The sequence below is a fragment of the Poecilia formosa genome, unplaced genomic scaffold, assembly GCF_000485575.1.
Source record: "Poecilia formosa unplaced genomic scaffold, Poecilia_formosa-5.1.2 Scaffold172, whole genome shotgun sequence".
NCBI classification, from domain to species: domain Eukaryota; kingdom Metazoa; phylum Chordata; class Actinopteri; order Cyprinodontiformes; family Poeciliidae; genus Poecilia; species Poecilia formosa.
Genome location: NW_006800111.1, coordinates 1398429 through 1419758, shown reverse-complemented (window position 1 = coordinate 1419758; position 21330 = coordinate 1398429). Strand labels below are relative to the sequence as shown.

The following is a 21330-nucleotide window of genomic DNA, read 5'->3' as shown; positions in this document are numbered from 1 at the left end:
GAGATCCAGAAGACATGTAGCTTTTTCTTTATGAAAACATTGGAAACATTACTTTCTTTCCAATGTATATTTATGTACTACTTCTTGTTGCTCTATCATGCAAAATCATTCAAATGGGTTTAAATACTCTTGCTAAGCATTATATTTCATCAAACCAATAACGTTTTTTGTTCACTGTGATCCAGGAGAACCAGTCTCTGCTAGGTGTGGCGGATCAAAGCAGCTGTGAATGGCGTGCGTACACCGAGTACGTGGACCGGATGATCGTGGCGGGCTTCTCCAACGCAGTACGCTGTTCCCTGCAGTACTTCGTGGACAACACAGACGCAGCTCAGCGCATTACCCCCCTCTTTGAAATAAAACTGATACTCAACAGCAATGAAATGACCTTTGACCCTTCACTGGACTTGAGTCACGATGGAAACTTCTACGATATTGTGGACAAAATGGTGACCAACATTGCAAGTATGGCATCCTTCATACCCAGGGTGGCAAAACACAAGCAGATGGATAATTATCAGGTATTATACATTTAGATTGTGTATTCACTGTGAAAGTGCACTGCCTTACAGAAATATTCATCCGATTTTCAAATATTTCAAAATCTGAAATTTGTGGCAAGTGTCTGTGAGAGTTATCTGTATTTAATATGAGATATCAAAATTTAATCCTGCAGACATTCCCCAAATGTTTGTTGGAGAACATTGCAGAACAAATGACATGATAAAGACCAAGAAACACAGGAGACAGGTCAGGGGTAAATTTGGAAAGAAGTTTGAAGCACTGTTAGTTTATAAAACAATATTCCAAGGTTTCAAACTTGAACATGTATCTATGCTTACAGCTCCTTTGCTATCTTATGAAGACAAATAGTAAGAAAAGTCAGTTTTTCAGAACATTTTCAAGACTGCATCCAATTAACACCAATTAATTGTTTTGTGTTAGTCACAGTTACTGTATGACCTAAAATGGCAAAAAAATAAAAATACATATTTGTGGTTGTAAAGTAACAAAACTCAAATAGTTTCTATGTATGTAAAGCTTTGTAAAGCCTTATATTACCCTGATTTCTCATCCTTTAGGTTGACATCGATGAAATGGAGGATTTGTCAGAAATGTGTCATATTATCCGCTCACGGGCACGAGGCGCGGTTGCCAAGGTAATTCTCTTTTCTACAGACTTATGTATTATTTATTTAGTACACAACCATAAACATTGTGTTGATTTTCAGGTCAGGGAGTATCAGACATCATTTTCTAGCTACCGCTACCTCTGGACTGATGACAGGTCAGATGATTTGTTTTGTGAAATTTCCTCTTTGCAGAGATCCGCATTTATTTATTCTGCCCTCCATTTTTATCTCGCTCTTTCAGGTCTGAATTTATGAGGCAGTTTCTGCTTTATGGTCACGTGTTAAGCACGGAGGAAGCCGAGCTGTACGCTGACTATGAGCTGAAAAAGAACCCACCCACCTTGGAAAACTTTAAAGATCAAGTGTGTTCCACTTATGTGACTTAATTGTTCCTACTGTTATTCTAGCATTCAGAGAACTTAATAATGCAATGAGAGTAACTGGATAATTTCCTCATCTAGATTAATCTTTTTGAGTCTCTGTATGTTCGGGTGAGCAAAATGGAGGACAGGATGGTGTTTTGTGGCTGGCTGCAGCTGGACATCCGTCCCTTCAAGCATACACTCATGAACGTCATCAAAAAGTGGAGCTGGATGTTCAAAGAGCACCTTCTGAACCATGTAAATCAAAGGTGAGACCAACACAAACAAGGACTTCTTATCCACCACAGAAATCATTTGCAGAAGTACAAAAGAGTTGTAGAAATAGGTTTTGAATATCTAATGTAATGGGCGTAATTTGGACCATTTCCAAAAATCCAGACTTTAGAAAAGACAATCCAGATTCCTTTTGTCCCAAAACCCCGATAAGTGTTCTTTTCACGGTCTAAATTTGTGTACACATATACATTTACTGCAGTCTTTCTTCTTTTCCATATCAACAAATATTTTGACCCAACCAGAGTTTTGGGATGTCAGCCTTAACATTCTGCTCCAGCAAGTTTAGAAAGCTGCCCCAGTGTTCTGACAAAGAATTACCAATAAAGTTATGAGATTCATCATTTATGTCCAAATATAAATCTAACTCAGCTCACATTCTCAATAGACTCGCCTCTTCCTCCTGCAGATTTTAGGTTGAGGGGTTTAGTTCAGAGCTAGGCTAACATTAGCTTGTGTCTGTCTTAATGTGACTGATTGATCATTTTGCTCCTCCCAACATATTTCAGGGGGGTTTCAGTTCATCTTTGGTTGACAGAAACCTAACCATTTGTTTTCCACGTCCTAAAACTTGTGTTTTCCTAAGATTTTCTTTCTTGTTTTATTTTCGTCACCATTTGCTTTCCATATCACTTCGTTCCTCAGTTTTAAAATTCCTTAGAGTTTTGTTCAGTTCTTTCCTATATATGTATTCATACTTTGCTCTAAATTCTCATCTTTAGTTTTATTTAATTGTGCATCGTAAAAGACTCCCTGTGTTTCTTTTTTCTCTCTTGGTTCACCATCTGTGGTGTTGGAGTTTTGCGTCTCTGCAGGTGTTAACTTCTGTTCACAGCTTGTCACTGACAGTTTGCTGTGTTCCCCGATTGACCCACTAGGCCTCTTCAGTGTCTCAGCTTGCCTTATTCTATATGATAACTCATGAAATACTTGTTTTACAATCTTTATTATTTCAGTGTGAAGGAGCTGTCCCATTTTCTGGAGGACACAGCTGGAGGTCTCTCTACCAAAGTATCAGATGGGGATTATGCAGGGTTGGTGAGCGTAATGGGACACCTCATGGCCATCCGAGATAGACAGCTCAGTAATGAACAGCACTTCAAACCACTCAAGTCAACTGCAGAGCTACTCCAGTCCTATGGTCAGCAACTTCCAGAGAGTGTCTACACACAGATGGAGGTTTGTTCCAGCGCAAAGTCTGTTTGCAGAAAGGGCTTTGTGCGGCCATCAGCACATGAAATTCTTCACTCCTATTCTCCAAAAACATAGGAGCTGCCTGAGAAGTGGAAAAGTGTCCGAAAAATTGCCTTCACGGTCAAACACGAAGTTGCACCACTGCAGTCAAACGAAGTTTCGGTGATACGCAGAAAATGTGTTCGGTTTGAGGTGAGGCTAGGTGTGAGCAAGGTCAGATGTCGGTCTGGAAACCACCCGCAAAGAGCTTGATATCTGATATACCTATATCAACTTTTGTCCTTCCTTTCCTACATTATTTATGTGATCCAGCTACCACGTTCCGCACGTTTATAGACTTTGAAATCGAAGCAGATTTACATGCATCATAGATTTTCCAAATGTTCACGTTCTAGGTGAAGCAGCACGAGTTCAGAGAGCGATTTCGTACTGAATCGATCTTCAAGATCAATGTGGAGGAGCCATATGACCTTATTGATAAGGTAAGCCAAGGAAAAGGTTCCTTTGCAACATATTAGGAAAACTGTTATAAAAAATGAAACTTTACAAAGTAGCAGAAGTCTAGCAGCATCTGAACCACCAGCTTTCTCTCTAGTGTCATCAGTCAGTTGCAAGGATTGAGATGGAAATGAAGAACCTTCAGGACACGGCTGATTTATTTGAGGTCAGCTTCCCAGAGTACAAACAGCTGCGCCAGTGTCGCTCTGATATCATACTTGTCAAAGCAGTCTGGGACATGATCATTTTTGTAAAGGTACAATTTATTAGACATAAAAGATATTCTAATAGTTTTTCAAATAATCTTTCAGTACTGTGGTTTAGAAAAATGTTCTAAAATTTGCCCCTCTCCCCCCCAAAAAAACTCTTTAATACTAGACAAGTATAGAAGAGTGGACAAAAACTCCATGGAAAGAGATAAACGTTGAGCTGATGGACATGGAGCTCCGACGTTTCGCTAAAGTACGTGATGCATGTATTTAAGAAGCCAGACCTGTTTCAACTTGTGGTGGTGAAAAACGTGTTCGCTTTCATGGTCTCACTGCACGGCTGCTTCGCGTTGCAGGAGATGAAGATGCTAGATAAGGAAGTGCGAGCGTGGGACGTTTATCTGGGTCTAGAATCAACCGTGAAAAACCTGCTGACCTCTCTGAGAGCTGTCAACGAGCTGCAGAACTCTGCCATCAGAGAGAGACACTGGCAGCAGCTCATGAACACCACAGGAGTATGAGAACCGATGCGCTCCCGCTGTGCTGTGTTTCTGCATGCTTTGCATGCAGCTGTTCTGCAGACTTCTCTCTGGGTTCAAATATTCTGATCACAACCACAGCACAGCAAATCTCCTTTATGATGCTCAGGTACGGTTTGTGATGGGAGAGGGCACCACCTTGGGGGACCTGCTAGAATTACAGCTACACCGTGTGGAGGACGAAGTTAAAAACATAGTGGACAAAGCTGTAAAAGAAATGGGCATCGAGAAGGTAGGAAGCAGGGAATTGACGCTGTTTGAATAGATATGAAGTTGCCGAATTTAAACTTAAAGAAAAGTTGCATGTTGAGTTGGCCTTGCTTCAAAGAAATTAATAGGGAAATCAATAAGAAAATGCTTTAAAAAAAAAGCTGTTTTATCCCTATTGAACTATATCCATTTGAAATATAGGTTCTGGCAGAGATAACGCAGACCTGGAGTGTTATGTCGCTGTCATATGAGACTCATAACAGCACTGGAACACCTTTGCTCAAAGCCGATGAGAATCTAATCGAAACGTTGGAGGACAACCAGGTTAGTTTGTTACATAGTTTCGTTACAGCATCGGAGATTCTCAGACATCCAAGACTTGAAGATCCTAAGTTATTAAGTAGAATGCAATCTCCCATTTCTTCAAATCTTCACAGCTTTCTTTTTTTCAAAAGGCTTAAAGCGTCAGCCTCTATTCATTCCTCTGCAGCAAAAGTTTCAGAGGTACGAATACATTTCTAAGGCGATACATAATTTTGCTTTGCATTTCTGTTAAATAAACAAACTATGCTCAAGCACGATCTGATCACTTTGGTCACTCTTTGAAGTCAGTGTTATCCAATCAACAAAAAAATAAATAAAATAAAATAACAAGCAGAAGATGCTGAAATGTGCGACTACATCAGAGCAGCTTTCTACAGGAGCTGTGAATCTGCCATATTCCCTTACCTTCAGGTGCAACTCCAGAACATCCTGATGAGCAAATACGTAGAGTATTTCCAGGCAGAAGTGAGTGGATGGCAGAGGAAGTTAATGGTGGCTGACCTAGTTATCTCAACTTGGATGTCTGTTCAGAGGACTTGGGCCCACCTAAACAGCATCTTCACCAACAGCGATGACATTCGCTGCCAGCTGGCCAACGTTGCAGAGCGCTTTCAGCGAATTCACACTGACCTTCAGGTTATCACCCAGCCTAACACGCGTCCATACTTTTCTTTTTTTTTTTTTTTTTTAAAAAAACCCTCATCTTATTTTTTGTCTGATTTTTGTTTTTTTAGAGTTTGATGATTGAAGTGGTTCAGGACAGCAATGTGGTGAATGTAACCAACAAGCCCGGCTTCCTGGACAGCCTGGAAACCTTACAGCAGAGGCTGTCTGTGTGTGAGAAGGCTCTGGCTGAGTATTTGGAAACAAAGAGACTCACATTCCCCAGATTTTACTTTGTCTCAGCTTCAGATTTGTTGGAGATTGTGTCGAAGGGAACACAGCCCAAACAGGTGTCACATTTCATTGGTATTGTCTTAAAAACAGCCCATCCATAAAATGTTACCACAGGGCATTCATAAATAATATATTTTGACTCTGTATGTGTGCGGAGTGCTTAAAGTGTGCTTCATCTTGATTTAAATGAAGAAAACTGATCGGTTTTATACGCATGTGTGTAATTTTCAGGTGACCCGCCATTTATTGAAGTTGTTTGACAACATAGCAGACCTTCGTTTCAAGGACTCAGACGAGACCGGAGGAGAGGATGACGATGGAGTGGCGGTTGCTATTGGGATGTACAGCCGGGAGAGGGAATATGTTTCTTTCTCAGAGCCGTGTATCTGTGAAGGACAGGTAAACTATAAACAGAGCTTTTCTCATATATATATATATATATATATATATATATATATATCTCCCCTTTTGTTCTCCAGGCAGAGTGTTGGTTAAATGCCCTGGAGAGCAGTATGCGCTGTACAGTCAGGAAAGAGATACAGGAGGCTGTTGGTGCCTATGAGGACAAACCTCGAGATCAGTGGCTTTTTGATTATCCTGCACAGGTTTGTGTTTTTGCGTATTTGTAGATTTTGAAACACGGATTGGTTCTCTTTCCATCGAAAACAGATGTGGATTTGAGTAAATAAATTATGGTTGGAAAAGTTCCTCATTTGATATTTGAAAACATACCTGTACTGACCAATGTCAGCATATGAAGATTAAGATGGATAAAGGGGGTTGACAGCTTGAGGCAGTCATGATTTATGTCCCATACACTTTTTTTTTTTTTTTTTTTAGCGGCCATTCCTGCAGAATTTGAGCCATGAATGAATGAATTTTCAAATCCCCGCAAATGTTGTACAGTAGCTTATTATTTTTAACATTATATTTTCCAAATATAAGTGTTTTACATTCACAAAACAACAGTCCTGGATCAGGTGTCACACTGAGTCTGGTATATGGAGCAGTGTGGCTTGAAAACGTAGAGTGTAATAGTTAGATATCATTTGCAATTATTACTGAAGTGTCCTATCAAGTAAGCTATCAAGATGAATAAGCGATGTTATTTTTTCATAATGCATGTTTGACTTAAAGTTAAATAAAAATGTTTTTTTAAAAGTCTGGCATGTAACTCCCTGAAAGCTGCACACACCATGTCAAATGAAGTTCTTGATTTAGCAATAATTAGATGATACAAAACAGTTTCTGATTCAAAAAAAACCCTTGCTCCTCTTCTTTATCCTTCATGCAGACTGTTTAAATCTCCTGAACATGGTCTTGAAGTATTTAATTTTCTACCTAAACTGTTTGCAGTTAATTAAAAAAACACAACCCAAATGCATGCGGTAACAATTGTTTTGAGTGCAGAACATTTGCATCTGAAGACCTGAACTCAGTAAAAACTGTCTATAAATATTTCCTATTTTAGAAACTTATTTTTTTCTATAATCCTCTGATTTGTCAAATCAATTAATTATAAGTAATGTTAAAAATTTCCCATTAAACTTCAGCTTACTGCAGCAACTAAATTAAACCTAATATCCTGTTATGCAATCAGCCCCTATAATCTTAAAGGCAAATTTACATAGAAAAATTCTTTATCAAATTTAACCCATAATAAAAAAAAAGATAATCCTTGCAATTCATGTAGAAGTAACTGTATCTTCATTTTGTGCTTTATGCACATTTGACAAGGTTAGTTCTATTCAATCCAACATTAAACAACGTTACATTGTTGTTTTGTAGACAGGTGTTCGAGGCACAGGCTAATTTACAAACCGGACCTTTATTAAAAGACAGAGAAGTAAGACCCTATTGTTGCATCTTCTGTTTTCTTTTTTCCCCCATAAATAGGTGTCATTAACTGGTAGTCAGGTGTGGTGGGCCACAGATGTGGGTATCGCTTTTGAGAGGGTGGAGGAAGGATTTGAGACGGCCCTCAAGGACTACAACAAAAAACAAGTAGGGACAGAAAGTCAGACTTTGTTCCCTACTGGTGGGTCAACAAAGAGGCACTTTTAATAAGTGATTTTTGTCAATTTCAAGATCACACAGCTCAACTCACTCATCCACATGTTGCTTGGGGATTTAAGTCCCGGAGACAGACAAAAAATAATGACCATCTGCACCATTGACGTCCACGCGCGAGATGTGGTTGGCAGTCTCATCACTCAAAAGGTATCTGAAACAGGCCTTATTTGAATGATAAGACGTACGAGTTATTGGAGTCTACTGTTTGTTTCACTGTGTTCACCTGTTAGGTGACGAACGGACAGGCATTCGCGTGGCTGTCTCAGCTCCGCCATCGCTGGGATGAAGAAACGGGTCACTGTTGTGTCAACATTTGTGACGCCCAGTTCCAGTTCAGCTATGAGTACCTGGGAAACACAAACAGACTGGTTATCACCCCACTTACTGATAGGTAGTAAACTTCTGCTGTGAGCTCCACTCATGACATTCTCATACCTAATGATATTTATTTTATGGAGAGCGGATTTTAGACCTGAAGGAGGTATTACTAATTGGCTCGCGCTGCAGGCTTATTAAAAAGTAGAAATAGTCCAAATACATATTGCCTTGAAATAGAAGAGTGTTCTTGTCTTTCCTGCAATGCCTTGCAAAAGTAGTCATATGTTCCAAACCTTTTTCACATTTATCACGATGCAACCATGAATCTTTATGTATTTTATAGGGATTTTTTGAGATAGACCAGAAAAAGAAGAGCATGATGTGTATATATATATATTTTTTTTAGGGCGGGGCATGTCTTTAAATCCTTTGCAAATTTAGCTAGTGAAATCTTTACCAATTAACTGCTCAAACTCGAGTATTTTGAGTAGAAAGCAGCAGAGAACATACATCTTAAAGTCTTGCCTGCTATTCTCAGTTATACTTTGGTCTGGACTTTGACTGGACCAATCTAACAGGCTTCATTTTGCTCTTGCCGTTTTTACAGCTGTTGTCCGGCTGGACGATAAACCTTAACCCCGGTCTCAAGTTTTTCCTTTTCTATTCGTCGTAACGACAATTCTCACCAGCTTCTTTCTCCATTTGTTCATCACATTAAATATTAAAAATAAAATGGTTGTGCAACTTGACAACATGTGGAAAAGCCTACGTGGTATAATTACTTTGGCAAGTTAATGTAGGTACATTTTCCTGCTACGATTAATATCGATGGATATTTAATATTGTATTGTAATGCCCCAGTGGTTAAAATCCACATTGTCAGGATCCTGGTTTTTGACTTTGCTTTCTGTATCAATTTTAAATCCCAACACCACCACAATCAGGTGTTACATAACCCTGACCCAGTCCCTCCATCTGACTATGAGTGGTGCCCCATCAGGCCCAGCTGGCACCGGTAAAACAGAGACAACTAAAGATCTGGGACGCTCCCTTGGCATCATGGTGTATGTGTTCAACTGTTCAGAGCAAATGGACTATAAGGTATCACAAACATCAAACGTGCTCTTCCCAATTTCTGTTGTTTCCTTCACTTATCTAAAATGAGTGATGCTGTGGATTCTGCATCCTTCTCCTTTCTGCGTCCTCAGTCCATAGGTAATATTTATAAGGGTCTGGCTCAAACAGGAGTGTGGGGTTGCTTTGATGAATTCAACAGGATCTCAGTGGATGTCCTGTCTGTGGTAGCTGTGCAGGTCAAGACTATTCAAGATGCTGTGCGCAACAAAAAACAGAGGTATGCGGGTGTGTTGTATTTTTTTATTTTTTTATTGGCTTTGTAATGTTGGGTAACTTTTTTTTTTTTTTTTTGCCCGCATTAATTAGTTTATTCTTGCAGGTTTCAGTTTCTGGGTGAGGAAATCGAGCTGAAACCAACAGTGGGGATCTTCATCACTCTGAACCCGGGCTACGCTGGAAGGGCAGAGCTCCCAGAAAACCTGAAGGCTCTGTTCAGGTCTGATATCGAGATAAATAGAGGCTTTCAGTACAAAGGTTCATATACACCAGTAATTTCTTATCACTTGCCTAAAATGCAGGCCCTGTGCAATGGTGATCCCAGACTTTGAACTGATCTGTGAAATCATGCTGGTGGCTGAAGGGTTCATCGATGCTCGTCTGCTGGCACGCAAGTTCATCAGTCTCTACACTCTGTGCAAAGAGCTGTTGTCAAAACAGGTACGCACATAGAAATATGTAAAATTTCATGAACTAAAATGTATTTGAGAAATGGTTTGGCATGCTCTTAAAAAGTTGTATGTGAAGATTATTTTATGACTGTCATTATTTAAGTTTTAGTTTTGGGTTTTTTTTTAGTTTTTTTAATCTAATTTATCAGCTATCAGCTTAACTATTGTATATCCTGGTACATGTTGTGTTTATATTCCAACTCTTTCTGTTTCCCCGCTTGATAAACTAAAATAAAGAAGTAGCAAGTTACTGTGGATACTGTTATCACTGTTATCCATTTAATGTGAGAGTATCACTGACTTACAGACTTATCAGACTGACATAACAAAATACACCTATTAGTAGTCTAATTGTTAATTGTTTTTGACTTACACAGCCTACATTTCCTTGTTTTTTTCAGGATCATTATGATTGGGGTTTAAGAGCTATAAAATCAGTGCTGGTTGTAGCTGGCTCCCTGAAGCGTGAGGAACGTAACAGACCTGAAGAACAGGCGAGTCTCACTTCTGTTTCTGACTGAAACCGCTGCTATAATTTACATAGTGATCATTTTTTTCTTCAAGTGTTTTACCCTTTGCTGACAAATTCAAGCTGCAACACTTTTTCTTCAGGTGCTGATGCGAGCTCTGAGGGACTTCAACCTGCCGAAGATAGTGACCAGCGATGTGCCCATATTCCTCGGACTGATCAGTGACTTGTTTCCTCAGTTGGATGTGCCCAGGAAGAAAGATCCCACTCTGGAAAACGCCGTTCGTCAGTCAGTCAGTGAGCTGCGTCTCCAAGCCGAAGAGAATTTTATCCTTAAGGTTTGCAGTTGTACCGTGCCCTTTCCACTTTTTGATGGAATGACTGAATAGAGCTTGGTGATACATTCATTGTATGAGATATATTTCAAACCAACTCTGTGTTACAGTTTTCTCCACAATGTTGACCTCAACCTAAAAAGAAGTTAGTTTTTAATTTAATAAAATGTGAAAATGGAGAGTGGGATGCACTCCACATGCAAGCACACGCACATATGCACACTGTGGGAGTCAAGTGAAATGTGAAAAATTTAAAATGTTAACATTTTCTTTCACTTTGAGGTTATATCGGACTGTGTTTGTTTAACTGTATGAAGTGCTGCAGTTAATATTTGCTTGTTTGTGTGTGTTCAGGTGACTCAGTTGGAGGAGCTGCTTGCTGTAAGGCATTCTGTGTTTGTTGTGGGTGGGCCTGGAACTGGAAAAAGTCAGGTTAATAACTTCATCAATGGCAATAAAAACAAAACAGAATTTTTGTTTTCATTTTTAAAGACTTTTCAAGTGTTTTAACTTCTTACCTTGTACCTAATCGACGCATCTGTTGGCATATGTTATTTTATTAAATTAACAGTGACGGAAGAGTTGTTGTCTTTATGTGTTATTACATTTTTGGCTTTTGTTTTTTTGTTTATTTTGCAGATCTTGAAGACCCTCCACAGGACATATTCTATCACGAAGAACAAGTCAGTATGGACTGATATCAACCCCAAAGCTGTAACCACAGATGAGTTGTTTGGATATCTGCATCCTGCTACCAGAGAGTGGAAAGATGGTGAGAAGCTTACACACTTTTTTGTTTTTGTTTTTTATCAAAGAATTTAATAAACACAGATTATAGTCAAAATAAACAGTGATCCTGTTAAATTACCCCCGCCCGTTAAATTTGAGTTATTCCAGTTCATAGCATAGTTAATTCCTAAACCTTTGAGAATTACTGAAACGTGATATAAACATTAGGGGTTTTTTTTGTTGTTTGATGAGCAGAAATAGATTTTGCTCTATTTGAAACTCATTATTTCTTTCATTAGGTCTTTTCTCCAACACCATGAGAGAGTTGACCTCAGTGACCCAAGATGGACCAAAATGGATAGTTTTAGATGGGGACATTGACCCCATGTGGATTGAGTCTCTCAACACAGTTATGGATGACAATAAAGTGAGACATCACTCCTTGTTAATTTGCTACAATATATGTTTACAGTAGTAAGAGAAAACCACCTTATACATTTTAGGCATGTTTTTATTTATATTTCATTCCAAGTCACTGAATTGGGATGGTGTTTTTTCAGCTTATACCACATACTTATACTTCCAGTCCTCTTACTCCTCAGGTTCTGACTCTGGCCAGCAATGAACGGATCAGTTTATCTTCCTCCATGCGTCTGCTCTTTGAGATCTCCCATCTGAGGGCGGCTACCCCAGCCACGGTGTCCAGGGCAGGAATACTCTTCGTCAACCCACAGGACCTCGGCTGGAGCTCGTAAGACTCCAGAGATAACCCTAAACTCACACCATAAAGTATGCATTGGTTGTTTTTCGGGCTTTCGGTTTTTGATTTACACAGCGCATTTCACAGGTACGTGGCAAGTTGGATAGATACCCGACAGGCCCAATCAGAGCGGGCCAACCTCACCATTCTGTTTGATAAGTATGTGCCTTACTGCTTGGAGCAAGTCCGCTGTAACCTCAAAACCATCACCCCCATTCCAGAAAACAGCATGGTACAGGTTGGTCTTCTCAATAACACCGAGTCAGAGGCTCTTTTTTTGTTGTCTCTTCAAGTACACTGTAGCATCTCTATATTTTGGTCAATCAGACTCTCTGCTCCTTGCTGGACTGCCTGTTGACAGAGGACAACACTCCACCAGACTCCCCCCGAGAACTGTATGAGATCTACTTTGTCTTCGCCTGTGTCTGGGCCTTCGGAGGCGCTCTCTTTCAGGATCATGTGTGTAGTGATCAAGTAATCGCATGATCATGAACTGACATCAGCACACATTATTAAACCACTTCACACAATTGTGTTTCGATTATATCCATTCCAGCTGAATGATTACCGCACTGAGTTCAGCCGCTGGTGGTCCAAAGAGATGAGAGCTGTAAAGTTTCCTTCTCAAGGCTCAGTCTTTGATTATTACATCGATTCTGAGACAAAAAAGTTTACACCTTGGAGTGAGAAAATGGTGCCGTTTGAGCTGGAACCTGATGTCCCGTTGCAGGTTTGTGATTGTGATCACAAATACTCTACGTGTCAGTATCAAAGTCATTGATTCAGGGCAACATGTAACGTCTATTTTCAGACAGTGCTGGTTCACACCCCAGAAACCATCTGTCTCACGTACTTCATGGACTTGCTGCTGCAAAAAGGAAAACCTGTCATGTTGGTGGGCAACGCAGGCGTGGGCAAAACCATCCTGGTGTCTGATAAAGTCACCAAACTGAAAGAAAACTTCATGGTGGCAAAAGTGCCCTTCAATTATTACACCACATCAGCAATGCTGCAACGTAAGAACCGCTACAAAACTAGAAATGGTTACAAGACAATGCTGGATTATCAAACCGAAACCAAGGCTGGAAGTATGATGAGTTTAGAAGAATTACAGTATTCAAACTCCCTAAATGTTTGTCTTGTTAGCTACCGACTTCAATGTATGTTAATTGATTTTTATGCGGTAGTCTATTAAGAATTAGTGCATTGTGACATAGAAGAATAGTTTTCACGTATGCACATTATAGAGCCACTTTTTGCTGCAGTTACATCTGCAAGTCTTTGATGGTATGCCTCTTCCAACTTTGTACATCTAATTACTGAAAGCTTTGCTATTTTTTTTCCCAGACAGATTGGATGGATGGTATCTGTGACCATTAAGTTTCAAGCCTTGTTAAAAAACTTTACTAAGCTGCATGTTCAGTTTTAAAGTTGAACCTTTGCCTCTGTCATAAATCTTTTGTTCGTTGTAACATGTTTTCTTCTAGGACTGATCTACAGGTAGCTCCTTCCAGATTCCTATCACCTTTTTCCGACTTCCCTATTCTGTGTTGCCATGGTGATTGTGACTGTGAGGATGATGTACACCTGTGTGACCAGAGCACCTTTTTCTTAATGCTTGCTTTGTCCCCTAAATGGCCTGTTGCAAACTCTATGTGAAACTACCTTTCACTCTTTTAGTCGCTTTTATTTGCTGGTCTTCTAAAAAGTTCACTATTTGTTTGTTTAGTCCACAACAAATAGTGAACTGTTAGCAGATCCTCACACATTAATTGTGAATTTCTGCCATTCCTCTAGTTACAACAATCCCCTCAGCTGCTTTTGTGTGTGTGTGTGTGAATAATCATTTGGTTGCACTGGATTTTGTTCAGGATTATCAAAATAAAAAGGTTTTGAAAACACTGCAGGCCACACTTTTTAGATCTTTTAGGCGTGCAAAAGAAATTGAAGGATGTGACTTTATTTCCAGTTGAAAGTTATGTAATACTTTGTGTTGGTCAATCACATAAAATCCCAGAAAATACATTACAGTTTGTGGTTGCAATGTGACAAATGTTGCAGCTCGTTCCATTCACACGTTGGCGGCTAAAATGTGATATGTGCCAAATGATGGCTTATTTTCTAAGTCTCTCCATGTCCTTCAGGTGTTCTGGAGAAACCTCTGGAGAAAAAAGCTGGGCGAAAATTTGCTCCTCCTACCGCTAAGAGGCTCATCTACTTCATAGATGACCTCAACATGCCTGAGGTGGACGCTTACGGGACTGTCCAACCACACACACTCATTCGCCAGCATCTTGACTATAGTCACTGGTAAGTATTGCAAGACAACCAAAGAGCGCCACTGTTTAAATTTATAGCTATAGTTCAGTCCAGAGTGTGGTGGTTTATCTAAATCCAAATTACTGAACCGTCTTAGGTATGACAGACAGAGGCTGGTCTTGAAGGAAATACACAACTGCCAGTATATCACCTGCATGAACCCGACAGCTGGAAGCTTCTCCATCAACCCCAGATTGCAGGTACAGTCGGTCACAGACTTTTTACTGAATCCCTTATTCACCATTATATTGGCAGTTTGAAAGATTGTAGTTTAAAAAGTTGAACATTTGTAATAGTTGTAACAGAAATATGTTTCTTTTTTTCTTTTCCAGAGACATTTTGCAGTGTTTGCAGTACATTTCCCTGGTGCTGATGCATTGGCTACCATCTTCTCCAGCATCCTGTCGGCTCACTTCCTCCAAGGAGGATTCAGCTTTGGAGTCTCTCGTTCGGTTGGAACTCTCATTCAGGTTCACCGCCGGCTTTAGAGCAATATTTGTCTACTTATTCATGTTTCAGTAGACAAATCTTTAGTTTCTCTTTCATCGTTGTCGTTTTTTCTCATCTAGGCAGCTATCTGTCTTCATCAAAAGATTAGCCAGAACTTTCTCCCAACAGCCATACGCTTCCATTATATCTTCAACCTGAGAGACCTCTCCAATATATTCCAGGTAGAAAATACACCGTTATTTGATCCTCTTCCAAATGAAACAACTATGTTGTTTATTCAAAGGAAACTTTAAACTGTGTGTAAAAATTTAGAAAAAAAAAAGCAAATACCTGGAGATTTAGATTGCTCAGTTCATTCAGCAAAATTAGTACTTTTATTAAATGTAATCTGATGTTTTTTTCCATGATTTCTTTTTGCATAGGGTGTCCTCTTTGCCCTACCAGAATGTATCCGTTATCCCACGGACCTGGTCCATCTGTGGCTCCATGAGAGCTCCAGAGTCTACTCTGACAAGCTGATGGAGGAGAAGGATGTTGAACTCTTTAATAAAATATTGCTGGACACCGGGAAAAGATACTTTGAGGTAAGGACGAATGCTTTTATCTTTATAATAAGATTCCTTGCACGGTCATGAAACATTCTGGAAATGTAGGTATTTTCAAAGATAAGAAAACAGACAATGGAAAATATATTTCCACTCTTCTAGTCTCACTCCTACTCTCGTTTCTTTTCAGGGAATAGATGACTCCATGTTTATCCATCAGCCTTTGGTGTACTCTCACTTTTTCCAGGGAGTAGGAGAGCCACGTTATCACCAGGTATGACATTATTCACTCATGTGGGTCATAAAACTCACAGCCTCTTCAATCTGCACTTCGTAAAGCTCCTGCAAACCAATGAGGTAGTTTCTAACAGACTCCTAAGCGAGAACAGTTTGCCATCACTCTGAGATCTTGGGGCTAAAATTATGCCGTCATGTCCCTCCTCAGAATAGTTGCATCATAATTTGCTAACTGAATAACTTTCTCTTTAAAAGGGTAACCAGCTGCTGTTTTTAAGCAACTTTGTTGTTTTCTCAATTGTCAGGCTTCAGACTGGGAGAAGCTTCAGAAGACACTGGCTGATGCTTTGGAGCATTATAACGAGCTTCATGCCGTCATGGACCTAGTGCTGTTTGAAGAAGCCGTCCAACATATGTAAGAAACTTGCGCAGACTCCTGTTTGTCAGCTTTAGCTATCGACCTATACCGGCCAGGCAATTAGTGTTCAGTTCTTCTGTTTTGATTCAGTTGTCGGATCAGTCGCATCCTGGAGGCCCCTTATGGTAACGCCCTGCTGGTGGGGGTAGGCGGCAGCGGAAAGCAGAGTCTGTGTCGACTGGCTGCTTTTCTCAGCTCGCTGGAGGTCTTTCAGATCACACTACGGAAAGGATATGGCATCAATGACCTGAAGGTGAACACACCAGAAACAAAATGCATCAAAGTCTGTCGCCCATTTTTGAGCTTCTTTTCTTACGACCATGTCAGAAAGTAACAATATTTTCATTGTCTTTCTCACTTGTATTTAATATATCTATGTTTGAACAATCTGCAGAGTGATATAGCTGCCTTGTACATAAAAGTGGGAGTGAAAAACATTGGAACGGTATTCTTACATACCGATGCCCAGATTCCAGATGAACGCTTTCTGGTGCTCATCAATGATATGCTGGCTTCAGGTTTGTTTACTGTTCTTTTAAGGCGCCAAGGTTATCAGATGTGATCAGCTATATTTGGATGTTTAGCCTAGTTATTATTTTTTTTATAATGTTCAGCATAGCAAGGATCTTTAAATAAGGCTAGACGATAAAACAAAATGAAAAAAAAATCTCAGAACTGGACCATTTTTCGATAGCTGTAAACTATTTTACGATTTTTGATTCAGACGACTTTTTCGATCACAGCAGGTTATTTATTTTATGTTTTAGGCAATAGTAGGAAAAAAATTGATTCTTTGCATATATGTCTGTGTTTCAGGAGACATTCCTGACTTGTTCAACGATGAGGAAGTGGATATGATTGTAGCATCGATCCGCATGGAGCTAAGGGGGTTAGGACTCATAGACAGCAGAGACAATTGCTGGAGCTTCTTTATTGAGCGAATAAGAAGACAGCTTAAGGTCTAAAATCCCGTCCATTCAATTTAAATACTTCACATCTCACCAGTTCTTGTTTACGCTTCTTTAACTAATGTTTTTCAAGTCGTTTCTTTTCTTCAGGTGGTCTTATGTTTCTCACCAGTTGGATTCACGTTGCGTACACGCGCGCGCAAGTTTCCAGCTCTGGTTAACTGCACCGCAATCGACTGGTTTCACCCCTGGCCTCAACTTGCTCTGCAGTCCGTCAGCACTACATTCATAGACAAGATACCGGGACTGGAGGTGAGAACATATTAAAGTTCAGTAACGCCTCCAAAAAGCGGTAATAACAAATGACCTTTTTCACATTTCGTCAAACTACAATGAGTAAAATCAGAATTAATTAGTGGGATTTTATATGGTTGGCCAACACATTATGGTGCATAAAGTGAGGAACACTCTTGTCTTCAAGCCCCATAAGTCAATATTTAAAATGCCTTTAACAGCAATAATGACTACAAGAAATTTGGAAACCATTTAGTTTATTCCCTCGATCCCCACAGCGTGAAACTGCCATCACCAGGTGGTTGTGATGTTTTAGCTCTCCTTCACTGGCAACATTTAATCTTAATTTCTCTCATATGAGCAGAGACTTGCTTTCTACACATTGCTGTCCCCTTCCTTCATGGTTTGTGGCTAAACTGTATATGGAACCGAATATAACTTTGATTCAACAATAGCTTTCTTCCTACCGTTCTTCCAGTTTTCATTTTTAGTTGTGCTGTGTTTTTATGCTGGTTTGTGACCTAAAAAACACAACATAGAACAAACTTAATGTTTAGGTTGCTTTATGTTAATATGTAAGAAAGTTCACATAAAATATGGTAGAAGAGTTGTATGCTCATGTTTTTGGCAAACCAAAACATAATTTAGGTTTGATACTGTTTTGTATTTACTTTCTCAATCTACTCCCATGCTCATTCTGCGCAGCCTGAAATAAGGGTCTCCATTAGTGACTTCATCTCCTACGCTCATACGAGTGTCAATGAGGTGAGAAAAACAGCAAAGCTCATTAGAGATGATCGATCTCCATGTCCTTTTATGAGCGTGATTAACCGGTTGGCTCTTTGAAAGGTGAGCGTTAAGTACCAGCAGAATGAGAAGCACTTCAACTACACCACTCCGAAGAGTTTCCTCGAGTTCATGAAGCTGTACGACAACCTGCTGGGGAAGAAACGCAGGGAGCTGTCCCAGAAAATGGACAGGCTAGAGAACGGACTGCAGAAACTCAAGAACACTGCGTCACAGGTCAGAAAATGAGCACGATACAAAGAGAATACTAAAATAAGTTTCTGCTCTTTTTTAATTGTTTAAAGTATTTATATTTGCTAGGTGGAGGATCTTAAGGTGAAGTTAGCAGTGCAGGAAGTGGAGCTGTGGCAAAGGAACTCGGATATCGAAGCTCTGATTGCCAAGATAGGACAACAGACTGACAAGCTTAACCAAGAGAGGGCTGTGGCTGACGCCGAGGAGCAAAAGGTGTAGAATGTGTGACATAATGGTCTTTATGAGCTTTCAAGCTGTTTCCCAGTTATTGTGAATCCTATTTATGCTTCTTTAACCCTTTCATGCATGAATTATGATCCTTTGTAGGAAAAAAAAATTGTAAAAAAAAAAGTTTTTTATTTATTTATTTTTATGTGATCAATTGGAATTTTCTCCAAATACAAAGTTATTTGAAGAATACATCAGTAGTATTGATCTTTAGGGGTTATCTGATGTCACAATATATATATTTTTTTTTTACCTGCAAGAGTCGTCTACAGTAGAAGGAGGGACCGGGTCGGTTGGCATGCTTTTTTTGTCTGTCGGCCATATTGGATTTAACAAAAATAATTTCTTGCATTTGCAGCCGATGGCCAGTAGTTGATGGTGTATTTGCATTAGTGTCCACTTCAGTGGTCTGTGTGCATTTATAACATAAATATCCACAAGAAGCACAAGAAGATGGCTTTTAGACAGCTGTCCACTGCAGTGACCACTATGCATGAAAGGGTTAAAACAGCCGACAATTTGGCACCAGCTAATTATTATTAGTACAACACAGTATAAGGTTTATTTAATATCACTTTTTTTTCTCTAAGAAGGTAAAAACATTTGACTTTTGCTTCTGTTTAAATTGGATGACTTTCACCAGATTATATATGTAGCTACTTCATGTCTGCAGTTAAGGGGAAGCAGAGTGGCACTATTGATAATCTGTAATTTTTCATAATTATTTAGGTGGAAGCAATTCAAGCTAGTGTGACAAAGCAGCAACAGGAGACAGAGGACGACTTGGCCAAAGCTGAACCCGCTCTACAAGCAGCTAACACAGCTCTTAACACGCTCAATAGGGTAGTAAATCCAAATAAACTCAGTTTACCTCACTCTGTAATTGATGCAATTATCAAATGTCACGTTGTTAATAAATTATTTGACGTCTTTCAGTTTCAAAATGCAAAAGACAAAGTCACAAGCACATGTGTTCTTGTATATCTGTGCGATCCAGTTGAATCTGACGGAGCTCAGGACGTTTCCCAACCCTCCAGCTATTGTCGCCAACGTCTCGGCAGCCGTCCTGGTGCTGCTGTCCCCTCAGGGCCGAATCCCCAAAGATCGCAGCTGGAAGGCCTCCAAGATGGTCATGAGCAAGGTGAAGCATTGCATGATGTTCGTCGAACCGAAACGTACAGGAGGGCATCAGGTGGCAGTTACTAAATTTAGAGCCTCCTTCATATCGTCTGTTTCCTCATGATTATCTGATTAAAAAAATAGCGCATGCAGGAATCAGAATAGAATCTTTGCAGAACCGCGTTGTTGTTGTTCTGATCTGTGAAATATGTCGCTGTCCAGATCGATGACTTCCTGCAGGCGTTGGTGAACTTTGACAAAGAGCACATCCCCGAGGCCACTGTGAGGTGCGTAAGAGACGACTACCTCAAAGACCCAGAGTTCAACCCAGAGTTTGTGCGACAGAAGTCCTCAGCCGCTGCTGGCCTCTGTGCCTGGGTGATCAACATCATCCACTTCCATGAGGTGCACACAGAAACCCCAGCTGCAACAAATATGTCCTTTCACCCAAAGCTAAGTGAAAGGTGATGGGTTTGAGTTGTTATTGACAGATGTGCTTCTCCCTAAATTTTGTGCTGCCTTGGATAGATCTTTGTAAGTGCATCACCTCCTCTAGTTTATATTTTATTCACGGTGAAGATAATTGCGTTTGAGATTCATTTTACTCGATAAGATATGAAGTATGTGTGTTTGTCCAGGTATCCTGTCAGGTGGAGATGAAGAGGATGTGTCTTTCTCAGGCTAATGGCGATTTACTAGAAGCTGCTGAGAAACTAGAAGTCATCAGGAAAAAACTTTCAGTGAGTTCCTTTCTCTTTTTTTTTTGGCTCATGTGTTTAAATGTTGGGCTAACTAAACCAGAACCAAAAAGATTCAAGAAACACGAGTTGGTTTTAATTACAGAAATGCTTGGTTCCTTATTTTCTGTATCTTACAAGTCTCTTGGAGTCTCCATCAGGTTTATTCATTGGGAAAAAATAATTTTCCCATACTTCTTTCCAAACACTCTGAGTCAGACCGGATGGAGAGCTGTGAACATAAATCATATATATACTTTATTCCTTTATTTCTCATCTAACCACACCATCTTTGCTACATGGCTTATGGCATTTCTTCTGATTCTTGTCTTACAATGTCTTCCACTGCTCAGATATACTAATGCTAACACCTCGTTGCACACTATTTACTGATTGTTAGTGTTTTACACTATATCTTATTTAGATATGGTATATTAAAAAGGATTGAATACATCATGCACCACTATTCACTCATATTTATTTGTGAAATATTAAAGCTTATGTTATGCACCTCTGTATGTTGGTCAGTATAAAAATCCCTTTAAAGCAGTGGTCCCCAACCTTTTTATTACCACGGACCGGTGAAGACTTGGAAAATTTTGCTGCGGCCGGGGGAGGGAGGGAGGTGAACCGGCAGATAAGGCTTCTGCATAAATCCTGAATATTCCTAATTTGGGTTGTCTTCGGCTTTTTTTCGCAGCCTGTGGGGTTTACCCTGACTGGGAACGAGATTGCAACCTGCTGAATGTGACAGGTAGCCAATCAGAAAGCGCGGTGACGTCAGCACAGAGGGGAATCCCAAACAGCTGACATATCGCGCAACTGAGAGTCCAGTGGATATCGGAGATGATATGTGGAAATGTTTATTATTTTATGTAAAGGTCG

The 21330-nt window shown here is 39.9% G+C and overlaps 1 protein-coding gene across 1 annotated transcript in view; it reads left to right on the top strand.

Annotated features, from left to right (window-relative positions):
* The window catches only part of dnah9l (dynein, axonemal, heavy polypeptide 9 like), a 39947-nt gene that overhangs the window by 8062 nt on the left and 10555 nt on the right, over window positions 1-21330 (top strand). Inside the window, exons 14-66 of the mRNA XM_016678013.1 lie at window positions 186-521; window positions 1083-1160; window positions 1233-1288; window positions 1375-1495; window positions 1595-1764; window positions 2746-2968; window positions 3059-3175; window positions 3379-3465; window positions 3579-3737; window positions 3860-3943; window positions 4047-4205; window positions 4339-4461; window positions 4641-4763; window positions 5175-5399; window positions 5498-5716; window positions 5892-6059; window positions 6140-6265; window positions 7557-7664; window positions 7749-7880; window positions 7964-8124; window positions 8996-9152; window positions 9260-9405; window positions 9508-9624; window positions 9707-9845; window positions 10258-10350; window positions 10469-10663; window positions 11015-11092; window positions 11300-11432; window positions 11689-11816; window positions 11992-12140; window positions 12237-12387; window positions 12477-12608; window positions 12706-12879; window positions 12961-13165; window positions 14294-14459; window positions 14566-14668; window positions 14801-14938; window positions 15038-15139; window positions 15341-15502; window positions 15654-15737; window positions 16006-16115; window positions 16209-16371; window positions 16513-16636; window positions 16935-17077; window positions 17177-17338; window positions 18026-18085; window positions 18170-18343; window positions 18428-18574; window positions 19319-19432; window positions 19587-19730; window positions 19931-20113; window positions 20237-20242; window positions 20347-20448. Coding sequence (XP_016533499.1) covers window positions 186-521; window positions 1083-1160; window positions 1233-1288; window positions 1375-1495; window positions 1595-1764; window positions 2746-2968; window positions 3059-3175; window positions 3379-3465; window positions 3579-3737; window positions 3860-3943; window positions 4047-4205; window positions 4339-4461; window positions 4641-4763; window positions 5175-5399; window positions 5498-5716; window positions 5892-6059; window positions 6140-6265; window positions 7557-7664; window positions 7749-7880; window positions 7964-8124; window positions 8996-9152; window positions 9260-9405; window positions 9508-9624; window positions 9707-9845; window positions 10258-10350; window positions 10469-10663; window positions 11015-11092; window positions 11300-11432; window positions 11689-11816; window positions 11992-12140; window positions 12237-12387; window positions 12477-12608; window positions 12706-12879; window positions 12961-13165; window positions 14294-14459; window positions 14566-14668; window positions 14801-14938; window positions 15038-15139; window positions 15341-15502; window positions 15654-15737; window positions 16006-16115; window positions 16209-16371; window positions 16513-16636; window positions 16935-17077; window positions 17177-17338; window positions 18026-18085; window positions 18170-18343; window positions 18428-18574; window positions 19319-19432; window positions 19587-19730; window positions 19931-20113; window positions 20237-20242; window positions 20347-20448 — 7359 coding nt within the window. The remainder of the gene's footprint in view (window positions 1-185; window positions 522-1082; window positions 1161-1232; window positions 1289-1374; window positions 1496-1594; window positions 1765-2745; window positions 2969-3058; window positions 3176-3378; window positions 3466-3578; window positions 3738-3859; window positions 3944-4046; window positions 4206-4338; window positions 4462-4640; window positions 4764-5174; window positions 5400-5497; window positions 5717-5891; window positions 6060-6139; window positions 6266-7556; window positions 7665-7748; window positions 7881-7963; window positions 8125-8995; window positions 9153-9259; window positions 9406-9507; window positions 9625-9706; window positions 9846-10257; window positions 10351-10468; window positions 10664-11014; window positions 11093-11299; window positions 11433-11688; window positions 11817-11991; window positions 12141-12236; window positions 12388-12476; window positions 12609-12705; window positions 12880-12960; window positions 13166-14293; window positions 14460-14565; window positions 14669-14800; window positions 14939-15037; window positions 15140-15340; window positions 15503-15653; window positions 15738-16005; window positions 16116-16208; window positions 16372-16512; window positions 16637-16934; window positions 17078-17176; window positions 17339-18025; window positions 18086-18169; window positions 18344-18427; window positions 18575-19318; window positions 19433-19586; window positions 19731-19930; window positions 20114-20236; window positions 20243-20346; window positions 20449-21330) is intronic.